We start from the raw sequence: 13,797 nt of genomic DNA, 5'->3' as shown, positions 1-13,797 counted from the left end.
AGACCAATACATGAAGACACAAAGACAAAGTTATACTTCAGGCACAGTATCAGAAGTGTGGGATCTCTGCCAGGCAATTTCCATGATCTCCTGTTGCCTCCTACGCAGTGGCGTAGTGTAGGTTTCCAGCACCCGGCACAAGCCAAAAATTGCACCCCCCCTAGCCACTGGGCACGCCCCTTTTAACAGATAATGTAGTAGATGTAACTTGCAGTCCTACGTAACTCCTCAGATAACACTTTCTGAGTACAGATAATGTGGTAGATGGGTGTGAGGACCCAGAATTCAGAACACACACAGTGTGACCTGAAGTCTGGGGCCAGTCTGCGGCAGTGCGGGCCAAATTCTCAATCTCCTCCCTACGACCCTACCATGAAACAGATATTTGGATGCACGTTACATACATCGCTATTAAATATACAGTAGAATACAGCACCATACCTGTTACATCCAATGACGTCTTCTGGGATGTAGACTCTTTCCTCAACATCCTCATACGGAGATAAGACCACCATGATACCTTCTTTCAGCCGCTTCTCGTCTCTGCAGAGTTTCACAGAATTTTTTTTTGATTCCTCACTTTACTATCATCCTCTCCTCTCAACACTGTCATCCTGCTGCCCCCCAATACTGTGCTAGAGCCATACAGATAGTCCCCCATTCCCCATAATATTTCCCCCCTGTATATTATAATAACCCCCTCTGTATTATTATTATTATTATATTATTATTATTATTATTAGCAACCGCCCACCCCATGCTTATTATTAGCAACCGCCCACCCCATGCTACTCCACTGCACACACACATACAATGTCATGCTTCAGAAGAAGAGGTAAGGCTGTCTGCCCACTTGGATGCCATAAAATTTTACTTTAGAGAAATAAATAGACCCTGCAACATATTGAGCTCTGTTCCTTTCACCAAAGTAAAACTATATGGTCTGTTATGATGCAGTCCAGTAGATGCAGTGGATGGTGGCAGTGTTGAGTGTCCCTGATGGCAGAATAGCAAGTATTGAATCTGTGCAGAAGCTGTCACAACATAATATATAAGTACAGTCAGGCAGCCACTGGTACTGACTGCTGATATCAAGCGTTGCTGGCTTGGTGGTGGTAGTGGTCAAGGAGGGCAAGGGGGCATTTCATGAAAGCGTCATCACCGCTGATTGACATGTCCATGGTGGGTAGAAATCGAGCACCTGAAACACGTGCACAATGAATGACACTTGTTCTGGGAGCAAGGACGATGTGCAGAGGGCATACCATGTGGCTCAGCTGACGATCTCAAGCCCAAAAGAAACTTAAATGTATATTACGAAGGTACAATACATAGCAAGGTGGCAGGGGTGTAACTACCATAGCGGCAGACCATGCAACTGCTATGGGGCCCAGGGCAAGAGGGGGCCCAGTCTTAGTTGGGATTATCTCCTCCTCTACTGGATGAAAAAACTTGGTCAGGACTCTACCCTCTAAAGGAACATCTTTTAGCAAATGAAGCAGTGGAAAAATGGCCCAATTGTCATTGAATGGGGTTTAGGCAGAAACCCTTCTGTCCTGTGTGAGGGGCCTGGTTTGATCCTTGCTATGTGGCCCTTACTTTTCTATGTACGCCACTGCAAGGTGGGAAACCATCTAATATATAAATCTGAGTGTTTGTATGTGTGTGTGTATGTCAGCTAAAGGCATCTGCACCATCGAATTTAAAATCACAAAATTTGGCACACGCGTTCATCAGGTGTCCGGGGAGGATTTAGACCAGATCTCAGCTCTCTAGCACATATTGTTCCTGAGATATTCCCAAAAAATGCATTAGCCAATAGAAGCCTGGTCACATGACCCTTATCAGCCAATAGAAGCTCGCAGGCCCTTAGTCTCCACATACACACAGTTTTACACCAGGTTTCCATAACTACCCAGCCATTTTTTTTCACTGCTGTAAGTCAGCTTTTTAAGGAGCAGGGCGCTGTGGATGACACTGTTAAAGAAGCGGAGTGCTGTGGAGGTCACAGTTAAGGGGGCAGGCAAAAGACGTACTTAATAACCCCATTCCCGGGTCCCGCTAAGCCATACCCACGATCCAGTTAGGCCACGCCCTCTCCCACTCTGCAGCCGGCAGGGATTTAAAAAATCAACTTCTGTCAGCTGCATGGGTGGGAGGGAGGGTTGACTTTCTCCCTGCAGCAGTGGAGGTCACAGTTAAGGGGATGTTCCGCTATGGAGGTCAATGTTAAGGGGTGGGGTACTGTAGAGGTCACTGTTAAGGGGGCGGGTTGTTGTGGAAATCACTGTTAATGAGACGGGGTACTGTGGAGGTCACTAATAAATGGGCGGTCGCTGTGGAGGTCCCTGTTAAAGGGGAGGGCGCTGTGGATGTTACTGTTAGGAGGGCAGGCCATTGAGGAGGTCACTATTAAAGGGGAGGGGTACTGTAGATGTCACTGAATTATAGATGAATATATAGATGGTATAGATGAAATATACCCATGCAAAGTCGGGTCCCTCTGCTAGTGAAATATAAAAGAGCAATCTCGGAATGCCCCTTGAACATATCATTTTTGGAAGCTTGGACCCAATGAGCCACTCTTTTCTCTGACAAGTAACAGTTGTGCGTGTCGTATGGGCAGACATTCTGCCCCCTTGGCATAATATATGGAAGCTTGGTTCTCAAACAAGACATTGTCTTCTTTCCAATAGCATTGTGTGTGTTTAAACACAATCGACTTATGTAAAAAGCTATTTTTAGCAGCAATGGAATGAAAAAGCACATGACGGTGAGGTGATTTTAAAAACCATCAGCTATGTGTTTACCATGTGTTTAGATATATGTTAGTGTCACCGTGACATTATTTGCTATTGGTGTCATTATGTTCTAGGGAAGGAGCAGAGAAAAAGTCTTAAAAAATGTATGAAAAGGGAAACATCATAGGAGATGGGAGGGTGTCATATTCCAATTTTCAGGTTATTGGACTTATTTTAGTTCAGGTAGAATCAAATTAGGACTTAACCGAACATTTTGAAAAATTTGGTGAACCTGAAGCAAAACGAATCTCAAAATGTTTGTTCAATCTCTAAAATAATTAAACCTTAAAGATCCTATATAAGGCTACTTTCACTCTAGCTTTACCGTCGGGTAAACAGCCTGTCGGATCCGTCCTGCCGCTACTGAACGTGTGCCCCCGGACTGCCGCTCTGTCCTCATTGACTATAATGGGGGTGGGGCGGAGGCACGGCAGCGCACGGCGAGAGGCTGCCGGAATAAAACTACGACATGTCTGACATTTATTCCGGCAGCCTCTCGCCGTGCGCTGCCGTGCCTCCGCCGGAACTCCAACCCCGTCCCCATTATAGTCAATGGGGATGGAGCGGCAGTCCGGGGGCACACTTTCACTAACGGCAGGGCGGATCTGACAGGCTGATCACCCGACGGAACAGCCTGCCGGAGGTCCGTACCGCTAGTGTGAAAGTAGCCTAACACTGTCATATAGTTTCCACATAGTACTGCCATTCAAGTCCCAAATAATACCACAATATTAAATAGTGAATAGCTTCAGTCTGCTTTCAGGGTTCCCATCCTAAGGGGCTCCTTATGAAATGGGGTTTGCCATCCCCTAACTATGCTCTTTTGTAGACATTATGTATCACATTCTACATATCCATTTCATTCAGGTGTTGTCTTCTCCAATGGAGACAACTGGAAAGCGATGAGAAGATTTACACTCTCAACCTTACGAGATTATGGAATGGGGAAAAAAACCATTCAAGATAAGATCATTGAAGAGTCGGAATTCCTAACTCAGAAAATAAGATTGTATGAAGGTGAGTGGATAATTCATCACTTCCTTAGTAGTTCATCACCCCATAAAATATGGTGCCTATGGTCGTTAAAGGGGTTTTCTGCCTAAAGACATATTTGGCAAAGTCATCTCTGTTATATAGTTAACAGTTAGAAAATAGGATCTTGCTTGCTGGTTCTGTCATCAAGGATAATATTCATGGAATGTTTCAGATTAATAGCTTCAATGTTCAAAATGCAACCTATTTTGGGGCCTCCCTGGTTGTAGGGGTCAACGGTTACATGTTTCACATAAAAGGATTAAAACCAAGCACTCTATTCAATAAATACAAGTTGTGAAACAAATTAAGAATTTTCCATTACAAAAATAACAAATGAAAGTTGACGGAGTGGCCGCTCCATGGGGTACAGGTTCCCTGTTCTCCTGATCGATAGGGGTGCCAGCGGAAAGCCCCCACAGTTCTATCCTGTGTATAGAGGATAACAGTCATGTTCTTCCTGCCGCGCGCTCCTCATCAGGCAGTTCCGTCTGCATACAGTTATCAAGACAACAAAGTTGGGCTTTCTGGTTCAGGAGGCGACAGCCAATAAGAGGTACGCTGATGTCATCAGTCATGTGATACTGGACAGAAGTTTAAGCAGGCAGCCTGCTGGCCACACGTTGTCTGTGATTGGTGTTATCTTCCTGGATTGCCTCACTAGACTTAGGGTGCATTCACACCAACAGATTATCTGACATATTTTCTGACCAATCATTGGTCAGATGGCCATTTACACACACAGATCTTTTGTTATACACACCAACTTTTGGTCTGATTGGACTGAAATTGGTCAGATAATCTGTTGGTGTAAGTGCACCTTCATTGTGCGTTATTACCTACTGGATTCTCAACCTCTGATTTGGACCTTGACCTTTGTCTGATGATTTGAACTCAAAACTTGATGTTTCTTCCTGGTTTGGACTCTGGCTTGGTATTGTATTGATTTTGTCCATTTCTGGGAACAGGTAATTCAGGGTACACTGCTCCCGCCATGACAATTATTGTTCACCACTGGAATACACATTTAATATACTTCTCTGGCACACCTTCCATTCCTTTAAATGTAACAAGGGTCTGTCTATTATGTAGAACTGGTTACGAATGAACCTGTCTCTCCCCTATGAACAGGGGCGTAGCTAAACTCTGATGGGCCCTGGTGCAAGAGTTCAGCTTGGGGCCCCCTTCCCTTAGTGCTCTGTGGCCAGGGGCAGGGAAGCACATAGCCCTTGTGCTGCCTGAGGCAAAAATTTTAATGGCACCCCCACCCCCCATGCCAAATTCTTGACCTAACCCCTTCCCTAAAGCCAGAGGTGTAACTTGACCAGCATGCACTATCTATAGCACTGATGTCTTCTTATGTGGCAGAAGGGTCTTTGGGCCCCCTCAGTCTCCTGGGCCCGGTAGCTACTGCTACCTCTGCACCCCGTATAGCTATGCCCATGCCTATGAAGTATATGGGACTTACTGAAACAATTCCTTTAGCTACTACCTCTCTTTGCAGACAGCCACCTAATGTTGCAAAGGGGAGTCATCTATAAGACCTATCACCACCAGCACCTATTAGACATTTATAACATTCCATGGATATAAGATAGAGTAACATGCACCTATTATTTGAGGTGACTTCTCAGGTGCACATTCTGGGTATCAACATCATGTAATCTGGTGTGTGAAACAAATGCAAAGAAAATCTGTTAAAAAATGAAAATCATGTTTTTTTTTTTTTCTTTTTCAGGAAAGCCCTGTGATAATCAGGCGATTTTTAAAGCTGCTGTAACCAATATAATTGTGACTATACTGCTGAATAAAAGATATGATTATGAAGATCCAACCATACTGAGGCTTTTGGCTATAGTCACTGAAAATACAAAACTTCTCAACAGTCCCTGGGTCATGGTAAGTGGTTCTTACAGTTTATTGTCTATCTATCTTTGTATATTTCTCTCTATCTGTCTATCTATCGATCTGTCTATCTGTCGTCTGCCTGTCTGTCTTATATCTGTTTCATGACTTTGCATTCAATATGTCTCTATCTCATTTAGTTCAATTTGTAAAATATGTATTTGTATTTCATGTATGTTGTAGCTGTACAATAGTTATCCATTTCTGTTTAAATGGCTGCCCGGACCTCACAGAACAATGAGTGAAAATATGAAGGAGCTTAAGAGCTTTGTAAGAAAAACCTTTAGAAAACAGAGGAAAGAACTGGACGTAAATGACCAACGGAACCTTGTTGATACCTTCTTAGCCAAGCAACAAGAGGTATGATAAATTATGCATCAGCAAACAAATGCAGCAATAAAACAAATTATCAAAACATACCACAATCTTTTTAATTAATTATGCAAATCGCTTGACTAAAGAAAAAGTGTGGATTCAGTACTCTACAGTCGTGACCCAACATTTTGAGAAAGACACAAATTTTGGTATTTACAAGGTTTGCTGCATTACATTACATTACATTAATTTTAGATTGTTATGACGGTGATCAGATGAATTGCAATTAATTGGAGAGTCATTCCTTGCCATAAAAATTAAAAGGATTGTGCAGCCTGTTTATATTGATGACTAGGGATGAGCGAACCCGAACTGTATAGTTCGGGTTCGTACCGAATTTTGGGGTGTCCGTGACACGGACCCGAACATTTTCGTAAAAGTCCGGGTTCGGTGTTCGGCGCTTTCTTGGCGCTTTTTGAAAGGCTGCAAAGCAGCCAATCAACAAGCGTCATACTACTTGCCCCAAGAGGCCATCACAGCCTTGCCTACTATTGTCATGGCTGTGATTGGCCAGTGCAGCATGTGACCCAGCCTCTATATAAGCTTGGGTCACGTTGCGCTGCACGTCACTCTGCTGATACAAGCATAGGGAGAGGTTGCAGCTGCGACGTTAGGGCGAGATTAGGCAGATTAACTCCTCCAAAAGACTTCATTCTGTGATCGATCTCCAGCTGTGGATCATTGAAGTGCTAATATCGAATTGCTCACTTTTTTTAGGCTGCCCAGAGCGTTTTTATATTACTTTTTTCTGGGGTGATCGGCGGCCATTTTGTGGCTTGTGGTGCGCCAGCACAAGCTACCACCAAGTGCTTTTAACCATCAATAGTGTGGTTATTTTTTGCTATAACCTACATCAGCTGCAGGCTGAGCCTGTGTCACCGAAGTGCATTTAACCATCAACAGTGTGGTTATTTTTTGGCCATATACTACATCAGGTGCAGGCTGAGCCTGTGTCACCCAAGTGCATTTAACCATCAACAGTGTGGTTAATTTTTGGCCATATACTACATCAGGTGCAGGCTGAGCCTGTGTCACCTAAGTGCATTTAACCATCAACAGTGTGGTTAATTTTTGGCCATATACTACATCAGGTGCAGGCTGAGCCTTTGTCACCCAAGTGCATTTAACCATCAACAGTGTGGTTATTTTTTGGCCATATACTACATCAGGGGCAAGTTGAGCCTGTCACCCAGCGCCTAAAAAATAGACCTGACATTTATATTCCTCCAAATCAGTACTGTTTTAGTTGGTCAAGTTATTTGTAGTGACCGTAAAAGCACAGTTTTTGTTCTGGGTTGAAAAACTATTCCCAAATTTGCCATTCTCAAAATAAGTAGTTTCTGCTATATCAGGCCTACTTTAAATCTATCCCAAAAAGGATATCTTAGATTCAAGGTGCTGATAGTGTCATTCAGAAAAACTTAACACACACGCTATCGTGCAGATACAAGTCTAATTCTGTGATTAAACGAATACCTGTCACACAGCGCAATAAAAATAGGCCTCACATTTCTATTCAACCAAATCTATACTGTTTTAGCTGGTCAAATTATTTGTAGTGACCGTAAAAGCACAGTTTTTGTTCTGGGTTGAAAAACTATTCCAAAATTTGCAATTCTCAAAATAAGTAGTTTATGCTATATCAGGCCTACTTTAAATCTATCCCAAAAAGGATATCTTAGATTCAAGGTTCTGATAGTGTCATTCAGAAAAACTTAACACACAGGCTACCGTGCAGATACAAGTCTAATTCTGTGATTAAACGTATACCTGTCACACAGCGCAAAAAAAATAGGGCTCACATTTCTATTCAACCAAATCTGTACTGTTTTAGCTGGTCAAATTATTTGTAGTGACCGTAAAAGCACAGTTTTTGTTCTGGGTTGAAAAACCATTCCCAAATTTGCCATTTTCAAAATTGTGGTGAACGGGAACAATGAGGAAAACATCTAATAAGGGACGCGGACGTGGACATGGTCGTGGTGGTGCTAGTGGACCCTCTGGTGCTGGTAGAGGATGTGGCCGTTCTGCCACAGCCACACGTCCTAGTGAACCAACTACCTCAGGTCCCAGTAGCCAGCAGAATTTACTGCGATATTTGGTGGGGCCCAATGCCGTTCTAAGGATGGTAAGGCCTGAGCAGGTACAGGCATTAGTCAATTGGGTGGCCGACAGTGGATCCAGCACGTTCACATTATCTCCCACCCAGTCTTCTGCAGAAAGCGCACAGATGGCGCATGAAAACCAAGCCCATCAGTCTGTCACATCACCCCCATGCATATCAGGGAAACTGTCTGAGCCTCAAGTTATGCAGCAGTCTCTTATGCTGTTTGAAGACTCTGCTGCCAGGGTTTCCCAAGGGCATCCACCTAGCCCTTCCCCAGGGGTGGAAGAAATAGAATGCACTAACGCACAACCACTTATGTTTCCTGATGATGAGGACATGGGAATACCACCTCAGCACGTCTCTGATGATGACGAAACACAGGTGCCAACTGCTGCGTCTTTCTGCAGTGTGCAGACTGAACAGGAGGTCAGGGATCAAGACTGGGTGGAAGACGATGCAGGGGACGATGAGGTCCTAGACCCCACATGGAATGAAGGTCGTGCCACTGACTTTCACAGTTCGGAGGAAGAGGCAGTGGTGAGACCGAGCCAACAGCGTAGCAAAAGAGGGAGCAGTGGGCAAAATCAGAACACCCGCCGCCAAGAGACTCCGCCTGCTACTGACCGCCACCATCTGGGACCGAGCACCCCAAAGGCAGCTTCAAGGAGTTCCCTGGCATGGCACTTCTTCAAACAATGTGCTGACGACAAGACCCGAGTGGTTTGCACGCTGTGCCATCAGAGCCTGAAGCGAGGCATTAACGTTCTGAACCTTAGCACAACCTGCATGACCAGGCACCTGCATGCAAAGCATGAACTGCAGTGGAGTAAACACCTTAAAAACAAGGAAGTCACTCAGGCTCCCCCTGCTACCTCTTCTGCTGCAGCCCAGCAAACATGGGATGTTCCACCAACACCACCACCTGCGTCACCAAGCATCTCAACCATGTCACACGGCAGCGTTCAGCTCTCCATCTCACAAACATTTGAGAGAAAGCGTAAATTCCCACCTAGCCACCCTCGATCCCTGGCCCTGAATGCCAGCATTTCTAAACTAATGGCCTATGAAATGCTGTCATTTAGGCTGGTGGACACAGACAGCTTCAAACAGCTCATGTCGCTTGCTGTCCCACAGTATGTTGTTCCCAGCCGGCACTACTTCTCCAAGAGAGCCGTGCCTTCCCTGCAAAACCAAGTGTCCGATAAAATCAAGTGTGCACTGCGCAACGCCATCTGTGGCAAGGTCCACCTAACCACAGATACGTGGACCAGTAAGCACGGCCAGGGATGCTATATCTCCCTAACTGCACACTGGGTAAATGTAGTGGCGGCTGAGCCCCAGGCGGAGAGCTGTTTGGCGCACGTCCTTCCGCAGCCAAGGATCGCAGGGCAACATTCTTTGCCTCCTGTCTCCTCCTCCTCCTACTCAGCTTCCTCCTCCTCTTCTTCCACCTGCTCATCCAGTCAGCCACACACCTTCACCACCAACTTCAGCACAGCCCGGGGTAAACGTCAGCAGGCCGTTCTGAAACTCATATGTTTGGGGGACAGGCCCCACACCGCACAGGAGTTGTGGGGGGGTATAGAACAACAGACCGACGAGTGGTTGCTGCCAGTGAGCCTCAAGCCCGGCCTGGTGGTGTGCGATAATGGGCGAAATCTCGTTGCAGCTCTGGGACTAGCCGGTTTAACGCACATTCCTTGCCTGGCGCATGTGCTGAATTTGGTGGTGCAGAAGTTCATTCGCAACTACCCCGACATGTCAGAGCTGCTGCATAAAGTGCGGGCCGTCTGTTCGCGCTTCCGGCGTTCACACCCTGCCGCTGCTCGCCTGTCTGCACTAGAGCGTAACTTCGGCCTTCCCGCTCACCGCCTCATATGCGACGTGCCCACCAGGTGGAACTCCACCTTGCATATGCTGGACAGACTGTGCGAGCAGCAGCAGGCCATAGTGGAGTTTCAGCTGCAGCACGCACGGGTCAGTCGCACTGCGGATCAGCCCCACTTCACCACCAATGACTGGGCCTCCATGCGAGACCTGTGTTCCCTGTTGCGCTGTTTCGAGTACTCTACCAACATGGCCAGTGGCGATGACGCCGTTATCAGCGTTACAATACCACTTCTATGTCTCCTTGAGAAAACACTTGGCGATGATGGAAGAGGAGGTGGCCCAGGAGGAAGAGGAGGAAAAGGAGTCATTTTTAGCACTTTCAGGCCAGTCTCTTCGAAGTGACTCAGAGGGAGGTTTTTTGCAACAGCAGAGGCCAGGTACAAATGTGGCCAGACAGGGTTCACTACTGGAGGACGAGGAGGACGAGGATGAGGAGGAGGTGGAGGAGGATGAGGATGAAGCATGTTCACAGCGGGGTGGCACCCAAAGCAGCTCGGGCCCATCACTGGTGCGTGGCTGGGGGGAAACACAGGACGATGACTATACGCCTCCCACAGAGGACAGCTTGTCCTTACCTCTGGGCAGTCTGGCACACATGAGCGACTACATGCTGCAGTGCCTGCGCAACGACAGCAGAGTTGCCCACATTTTAACGTGTGCGGACTACTGGGTTGCCACCCTGCTGGATCCCCGGTACAAAGACAATGTGCCCACCTTACTTCCTACACTGGAGCGTGATAGGAAGATGCGCGAGTACAAGCGCACGTTGGTAGACGCGCTACTGAGAGCATTCCCAAATGTCACAGGGGAACCAGTGGAAGCCCAAGGCGAAGGCAGAGGAGGAGCAAGAGGTCGCCAACGCAGCTGTGTCACGGCCAGCTCCTCTGAGGGCAGGGTTAGCATGGCAGAGATGTGGAAAAGTTTTGTCACCACGCCACAGCTAACTGCACCACCACCTGATACGGAACGTGTTAGCAGGAGGCAACATTTCACTAACATGGTGGAACAGTACCTGTGCACACCCCTCCACGTACTGACTGATGGTTCGGCCCCATTTAACTTCTGGGTCTCCAAATTGTCCACGTGGCCAGAGCTAGCCTTTTATGCCTTGGAGGTGCTGGCCTGTCCGGCGGCCAGCGTTTTGTCTGAACGTGTATTCAGCACGGCAGGGGGCGTCATTACAGACAAACGCAGCCGCCTGTCTACAGCCATGTGGACAAGCTGACGTTCATAAATATGAACCAGGCATGGATCCCACAGGACCTGTCCATCCCTTGTGCAGATTAGATATTAACTACCTCCCCTTAACAATATATTATTCTACTCCAGGGCACTTCCTCATTCAATCCTATTTTTATTTTTATTTTACCATTATATTGCGGGGCAACCCAAAGTTGAATGAACCTCTCCTCTGTCTGGGTGCCGGGGCCTAAATGTGTGACAGTGGCCTGTTCCAGTGGTGGGTGACGTGAAGCCTGATTCTCTGCTATGACATGAAGACTGATTCTGTGCTGACATAACGCCTGATTCTCTGTTACGGGACCTCTCTCCTCTGTCTGGGTGCCGGGGCCTAAATGTGTGACAGTGGCCTGTTCGAGTGGTGGGTGACGTGAAGCCTGATTCTCTGCTATGACATGAAGACTGATTCTGTGCTGACATAAGGCCAGATTCTCTGTTACGGGACCTCTCTCCTCTTTCTGAGTGCCGGGGCCTAAATGTGTGACAGTGGCCTGTTCCAGTGGTGGGTGACGTGAAGCCTGATTCTCTGCTATGACATGAAGACTGATTCTGTGCTGACATGAAGCCAGATTCTCTGCTATGGCATGAAGAGACTGATTCTCTGCTGACGTGAAGCCAGATTCTCTGCTATGGGACCTCTGTCCAATTGATATTGGTTAATTTTTATTTTTTTTATTTTAATTAATTTCCCTATCCACATTTGTTTGCAGGGGATTTACCTACATGTTGCTGCCTTTTGCAGCCCTCTAGCTCTTTCCTGGGCTGTTTTACAGCCTTTTTAGTGCCCAAAAGTTCGGGTCCCCATTGACTTCAATGGGGTTCGGGACGAAGTTCGGGTCGGGTTCGGATCCCGAACCCGAACATTTCCGGGAAGTTCGGCTGAACTTCTCGAACCCGAACATCCAGGTGTTTGCTCAACTCTATTGATGACCTATCCTCAGTATAGGTCATATCATCAGAGATGAGCGAATCGAAGTTGACGAAGTGGAATTCAATCCAAATTTCAGGAAAAATTAGATTTGCACCGAATCCGAATTTACTGACGCTTCGTGGTAATGAATCACATTTTTTCCAGAAATGGCTACTGCACATATTAGAACATGGAGCAAAGAACTCTAGAAACGAGGAATCACCCACAATGTCATGCATGCAGCCAATCAGCAGCCAGCCAACCCTGTGATGTCACAGCCCTATAAATAGCCTCAGCCATTTGCCAGTGTATTTAGTGCAGGGAGAGACGTTAGCAGGCGCCAGAGAAAGTGCTAGGAAATAGTGACATCGGCCGGGACGGTTCGCTGACGCGTGTTCGCTAACCGCGCATTCGCGGCGGGCCCCATTGACTTTAATGGCAGGCGAACCTGAAAAACCTTCAGGTCATATTTGCAGGCACCAAATACTTATTAGAAGTGCACAAATAGTCCCACAACATGGACAGTGACAGACCAGAGGGGGATCATTTGCAAAAATATATATTTTAATCAGGGGCCATTTTTATGCGTCTTAAAGGGAAACTCTTAAAAATGTGCCTTGCTGGAGCATAGAAAAATTTTATTTTTGGCCATGGGAGTACAGGCCCCAAAGATTAGGCATTCACCTGACTGAAAAGAACTTGTGATGATGTGGCTGGAGGTACATTAGGCGGTCACTGGATAAAAATTTTACTGTCGGCCAGTACAGGCCCCAAAAATTAGGCATTCACCTGACAGAAAAGGTCTTTTATGCCACTGTATATACATAAGACAAGGACCATTCTTTGTTCTGGGTGGTGGCGGATATGTGTGGGCTGTGTGGGGACTCGCTCTGGTAGACAGGATTAGCGGACGCAGTATAGAGGCAACAACAAGTTCTTTGGATCAAAAAGTTCAGTGTTTTAGTCACACTTTTGGCAAGTGACAAAACAAACAGTCATATTCAAACAAAAAGTCACGTTGCAGAGTTGGTGGTAATTAACACTTTGTGGCAATTCTGCCTCAGAGTCCTTGCTGATAGAAGCACCAACCTGTTTTCACGCCAAACAGGTAGCAAACCTTCATCCAGACACAAGGCTCCCAGATCCCAACACAGAGACCTGGTTTCTGAGCCCAGCTGCCTATTTAAGGACAGCCAGGTGCTGCCAAAACCCAGATCGGCATTTAAAATCCGGTCCGTTATTTGACCTCACCTGGCTGAAAAATCAGCCCAGCACCACATGTCGGGAGGAAAATACCTGTTTTCCAAGACCAAACCTCTCACTCTGTCACATACCCCCCCCTTTGTTCAACCCTGCGGTCGTGAACACATACCAGACAGTGTACCCGGGACAGGGCATCCGCGTTTCCCTGTAACTGGCCTGCCCTGTGTTCCACTGAAAAACTTAAAGTTTTGTAGGGAGAGAAACCATCGGGTGACACGGGCATTTCTGTCCTTGGCCTGGCTCATCCACTTGAGAGTCACCAGGCAGAATTTTCT

The 13,797-nt window shown here is 46.6% G+C and overlaps 1 protein-coding gene across 1 annotated transcript in view; it reads left to right on the top strand.

Moving 5' to 3' along the window:
- LOC120997248 (cytochrome P450 2K6-like) overlaps positions 1-13,797 on the top strand; it is a 120,032-nt gene that overhangs the window by 54,109 nt on the left and 52,126 nt on the right. The window contains exons 3-5 of the mRNA XM_040427253.1: positions 3,669-3,818; positions 5,572-5,732; positions 5,922-6,098. Coding sequence (XP_040283187.1) covers positions 3,669-3,818; positions 5,572-5,732; positions 5,922-6,098 — 488 coding nt within the window. The remainder of the gene's footprint in view (positions 1-3,668; positions 3,819-5,571; positions 5,733-5,921; positions 6,099-13,797) is intronic.

The sequence above is a fragment of the Bufo bufo genome, chromosome 4 (genome assembly GCF_905171765.1).
Source record: "Bufo bufo chromosome 4, aBufBuf1.1, whole genome shotgun sequence".
NCBI lineage: Eukaryota > Metazoa > Chordata > Amphibia > Anura > Bufonidae > Bufo > Bufo bufo.
This window is presented reverse-complemented; position numbering and strand designations above follow the sequence as displayed.